Source organism: Somniosus microcephalus, chromosome 13 (genome assembly GCF_052327205.1).
Source record: "Somniosus microcephalus isolate GS21.2 chromosome 13, FLI_Smic_1.0, whole genome shotgun sequence".
NCBI lineage: Eukaryota > Metazoa > Chordata > Chondrichthyes > Squaliformes > Somniosidae > Somniosus > Somniosus microcephalus.
This window is the reverse complement of record NC_140999.1, coordinates 143,832,053-143,837,122: the sequence shown is the minus strand read 5'-3', so window position 1 is coordinate 143,837,122 and position 5,070 is coordinate 143,832,053. Positions and strand designations below refer to the sequence as shown.

The window sequence follows — 5,070 nt, the reverse complement described above, 5'->3', positions numbered from 1 at the left end:
GGAGGGCGACGGCGCAGCTATCCCGCTTATCTATGCGCTGCGCAGACTTACGGGAGGAACTACACGCCTCAATTTACAGTTTCCTTTTTTTTCCTCCCAAGGAATCTAACACATGCAGTCACGATTCCCAAACCAAATAATCAATGCCCGTCGCTTTGCGCCGTATAGAAGTTCGCAAAGAGCCCAGGCAACTTTGAATAGAGATTTGACAAAGTGACAACTGACACAGGACTGGGATCTGCAGTTCAAAACTGCCAACAATCAGTTCCCAGGCAAGCTGGCGGAGAATTCGACTGGGCTTATTCGTGGATTAGTAACTAGACCAGTGAGAGATTTCTTACCCTATGCAATATTAAACACCTCGCGTTTGGAATTAAAACCGAGGAGACTCCTCAAAAATGTTTGAATTCTGGTTATAATCAGTCAACTTGCTTTTAGCCATTCCTCTCTTTCAGCGCCCATTGAACTTTAAATTGAACTTTAATACCCGAATGCATAATCTGCAGTAAAATGCCCAATCTAATTAATATTTGTGAGAAGCAATTTGGAGCTCGTTCAGTTGCTGAGCGGCTGTGAACTGTTGCTTGTGCTAAGCGCTTGTTCCGGCAGACAATGGACTTCGATCGGTCCGTTAATGTCAGCCGGTCTTTCTCGGGGAGTCTGTGCAGTGAGATCCTGAGGTTTGCAGCTTTGCACCAACACCTGTTGGGAGCAGATCCTGGAGCTTAAGCTCCTCCTCGTCTCTCGGCTTCCCCTGGTCCCTCTCTCCGATTGGATGGCGATGGGACAAATGCCAGTTCCTCCTCCTCCTCCAGCCGGCTCCAGGACCCAATATTTACACCAGATCGCGCACATTTTCCACAAGTGGGCTCACTGCATTAAAAGGACGAGGTGGATTGAATCGAGGCAGGCACTCGCTGTTCAAACAGGACTTGGAGAATTTAGGCAACCCGGAATCTCATCAAGATGCCCAGGTCCTTTCTTATTAAGAAGCATTTCTCGACCAGCAAAAAACCCAACTACAGCGAGCTGGACAGCCAGACAGGTAAAGGGACCGTGTGAGATAATCACATTGGCGACATTTAGCCTCTCTTTTCGGGTTTGTTAGCGACCAATGATATTTTGATTTATTGCTACAACTATGGATGTAGTTTACTCCAGAGTAGTGAAGCGTCAATGTAAATGTACCACGTTGCCAAGTGCAGAGGGTGCTTTGGGCTGTGTGAACACAGACTGCAGCCTCGTTAAAGTTAGGATTAGCAACAAAAAAATCTTAAAGCCTTTGCTTGGGGGCATGTTAATGTGACTGTTCGATAGGCAACATCGATATGACCTGCACAAATGTTGTTGCTTCCGATTTATTATGCGATTTTTGAAAGTAATAAACTCAGATTTGATAAATCTGGGACCCGTGGGCTGGTTTGTTAACTGGTCCGTTTTGTGTCAGCAGAGCGAGCAGCTCGGATATATTCCCATTCATTGATGCTCATGTTCTTGTTGATTTCAGTGATTATCTCGCCATTCCTTTATGAGAAGTATCCGATCCCAGTCATCCCTCAGCCTGAAATCCTCAGTTCCGGAGCTTATTACCCCACCATCGTGTGGGACACGGGATTGATCTCCAGCCTCTGCTCCGCTGAAATCGAAACGAACCTTTCCGGTGTGAAAAGCGACCCCCCTTCGGCGGACAACCCCAAACGACGCAAACCTCACGACCTCGCATCCCTGTCGAGCGAGGAAGAGGACGGGAAGACATCGGACCCTCCCAGCCCCGACTCTTCGGCAACAGAAGCCGAGAAATTTCAGTGTAATCAGTGCAACAAGTCCTACTCGACTTTTGCCGGACTCTCCAAGCACAAGCAGCTACACTGCGAGACCCAGACCCGGAAATCCTTTAACTGCAAGTACTGTGAGAAGGAGTACGTGAGCCTGGGAGCCCTGAAGATGCACATCCGCAGCCACACGCTGCCCTGCGTTTGCAAAATCTGTGGCAAGGCTTTCTCCAGACCCTGGTTGCTGCAGGGACACATCCGCACACACACTGGTGAGTATTGCAATCCTCGGGCGCGGCTTCCAGCAAGTCAAAGCGCTTCTCAACTTTTCTTCCCCACGAAACCGGTGGGAGATTTAACCGCTCGTGTAACTTGTTAATCCGGCAATTTCCAGCCGAAGTGGCATTTTCTCGACGTTTTACTCCACTTTGAAGGTCACAAACCGATAGATGCTTATGCAGCAGATCACGTTAGTCGAAGTGAAACTGACCTGTACAAGCCCGTGCAGCCTAAATCTGAAGTGTTATTTCAAGATTATTTAATCTACCGTAGTGAGAAAGAAATATGAATGAACATACACACACACACACACATCTCTGGATTCGGTTCTGTGAAATATTCCATTACAGTTGCCCAAACTTGTATTTTATTTAATACTTGTGCGAGTGTTTACGATTCGTGCTTTTTGCTATGCATGGTCATTCTAATAAGTGCAGGAAACCCACTCTTCCCAATTTATTTGAAGTTTTATATGCTTAGCGCATTTCGCATACTGATATATAACTTACTCCCCTTTGAATCAGTACAAAAGACACACATGGTGCAATAAAACCACCTTTCAGCCAAAACATTGTTGGTGGCTTTCCAGACTGCGTTTTTGTTCCATACATTGTCTCCAGCAGCTAAAAGAGGATGTTCTTAGTGGGAAACAAAAAGACCCTGTTGTGATTCTTCGTTTCACCACTATTGCATTTAATTCTTTTTGAGTGGTGGTGTTGTCCTGCGGAGGGCCATGTATGTGAATGGTTGACAGACATGGGGCAGGTGCATTGATGTAGCAGTGCAGTTTGTACAGTGCACCTGTTACAGTACACTGCAGGCACAGCTATAGACTCCAGCTGTCACCTATTGGGGCCATCAGTTTTAAATACAAGAATTATCACTTTTCACAATGCAGCCTCTCCAGATCTATTTATCAGCCTCTGGCATGGGTTAATTCCCACTTTGTTGTTGATTTCACACCTTCTTAAGTAACAGCAAATGCCCTCAAAGGAATTAGTTAAAGAAAACTTTTTTCATTTTAGCCTGGTAAATTGACCTTTAATCACAGTTTCTTTGAAGAGGCAATTCTAACTCCCTCCCCCCTAAGGACAGATGGTTTACTTGTTTCATATTTTGCTGAAGATTTAATATTCAGCCTTATTTTATTGTTGGTTCACCAATGTACTGTTTAATTAGCCCTGTGAAATGCATCTAATATATTATATAATTTAGAACATACTGAGAGAACAGTATGAACAATTGTTAATATAACTCAATATAACTATTTTCTATCGGAAAGTATGTTTGGCTGCATTGGCCTCAGTGCAAGAATCAGCATTTCAAAGATTAAATGATTGGTTTTAACTTGTTTCAATTTTCACCCTTTGTCACTGTCCAAAATATTTATTCATTACCATATATGTGTTATATCTTGGGTTAAAATAGAACTGAAAAGACATAGTTAAAATAAATGCATTTTTTAAATAAGCTTTCCAAGTAAGTTTATAAGAACAAGAGAAACTTGAAGGAATCAATTAACCTCTGAAAATTCATACAGTTGCTTATTTTTTTTCTGCACTTTTTTTTAAGGAGAGAAACCCTTTTCCTGCCCTCATTGCAACAGAGCCTTTGCAGATCGATCCAACCTCAGAGCCCACCTGCAGACTCACTCAGATGTCAAAAAGTACCAGTGCAAAAACTGCTCCAAGACTTTCTCCAGAATGTCTCTTCTTCACAAACATGAAGAAACAGGATGCTGTGCAGCTCGCTGAAAAAAATGGTCTTTCAAAGCAAGAACTTCTGTGCATTTCAGCCCATTGCATATTGGTAACAGACTGAATCTCGTTTGTTGGCCTACATCGATTTTTATTTATTACTATTAGAACATAAATATTAACACTCTGTTTTTGTATATCAAAGCTACCACCTTTTTGGGGGAGGACAGGACAGGCTGGCTCTTTTAGGGACTCCTTAAGGGATCTCAATAACATTCAGTATTTGATTCAGTTTAAACCACCAAAAAAATATTGTCTTTTATGGTGTAACTATGCAATAAAATGTCTTTTTCTGAGGGCTGCTGGCATAAAATGTTCTCGGTGAAACAATGAAGCCCTGCAATGTGTAATGATTTGTGCAATGGGTTTAACAGACATGACTTGCTATTTGAAACAAAATTCCTGTTTACGCGCAAGCTGTGTGCTGAAGCACCTGTTAATATGAACCTTAACAACTGCTTTTCAGTAGAAGTGTAACTAATGGCAAGCAGTTGTCACATGTTACAATGCAGAGCTTAGATAAATGCCTGACTATTGACAGGTGTATGCCAAAAGACTTTTTATGGCTATTGACAGGTGCCTGGTGAATGCATCTTTTTCTATACAGTGTTTGTACACAATTGTCACAATATATATTTGTTTACATTACAAGGGTACACTGGTATTACTCTTTGTATACTGTAATTTTTTACGTGACAGTTTTGTATTACTGAGACTTTAACATGTACATTATGTAAAGAATATGTAATAAAATTTTTACATTTAACAATGTGAAGTATTTCATGGAGGGTGTGTAAGAAATATTAGTAGGTCACCTATTTATTACATGTCCGATAATTCAAACAAAATGCATGGATCTAATATTCCAAAATACATTAAAACAGACAGTATAGTTCAACTATATAACATATTTGATTGATAATTTCTTGGGACATTTAAATTCTTTTGTTAACTGGCATGGAAGGCTTAGGGCCCACCTGTGTAATGGCTGTAATTTCTAAAGATTGAAAGATGTTTCAGTTTCTCCTTTTATATGGATCAACACGGGATAAAAACCTTTACTAAATTATACTTTCATAAACACAAGTTAAATACTAAGTTTAAAAAAACAAGCAGATCAGTAAATATAATATTGTCCAAGTCACGTTTCCCATTTTATCAGCTGAAACAGGTTGGTTGCAATCCTGAGCACTAGATTTGAGTAGGTTATGCTTAACCAACATCCAGTTAATTTTTAAAGATTTAATTCTGAGTTCCCAAGA

General features: G+C 41.2%; 1 protein-coding gene across 1 annotated transcript; it reads left to right on the top strand.

The window, feature by feature from the left end:
* Window positions 1-712: 712 nt before the first annotated feature.
* LOC147108629 (protein snail homolog Sna-like) lies at window positions 713-4,577 on the top strand. The gene is made up of 3 exons (XM_086005327.1): window positions 713-1,045; window positions 1,508-2,044; window positions 3,624-4,577. The coding sequence occupies exons 1-3, from the start codon at window positions 967-969 to the stop codon at window positions 3,803-3,805; spliced, it is 798 nt and encodes a 265-aa protein (XP_085861453.1). The 5' UTR covers window positions 713-966; the 3' UTR covers window positions 3,806-4,577.
* Window positions 4,578-5,070: the final 493 nt, after the last annotated feature.

Bases quoted from the DNA above. Each gene is read 5' to 3' on its own strand.
- LOC147108629 (XM_086005327.1), top strand. From the start codon at position 967: ATGCCCAGGTCCTTTCTTATTAAGAAGCATTTCTCGACCAGCAAAAAA. The intron at 1,046-1,507 runs GTAAAGGGACCG...TGTTGATTTCAG, and splicing joins CGAGCTGGACAGCCAGACAG to TGATTATCTCGCCATTCCTT. The intron at 2,045-3,623 runs GTGAGTATTGCA...CTTTTTTTTAAG, and splicing joins ACACATCCGCACACACACTG to GAGAGAAACCCTTTTCCTGC.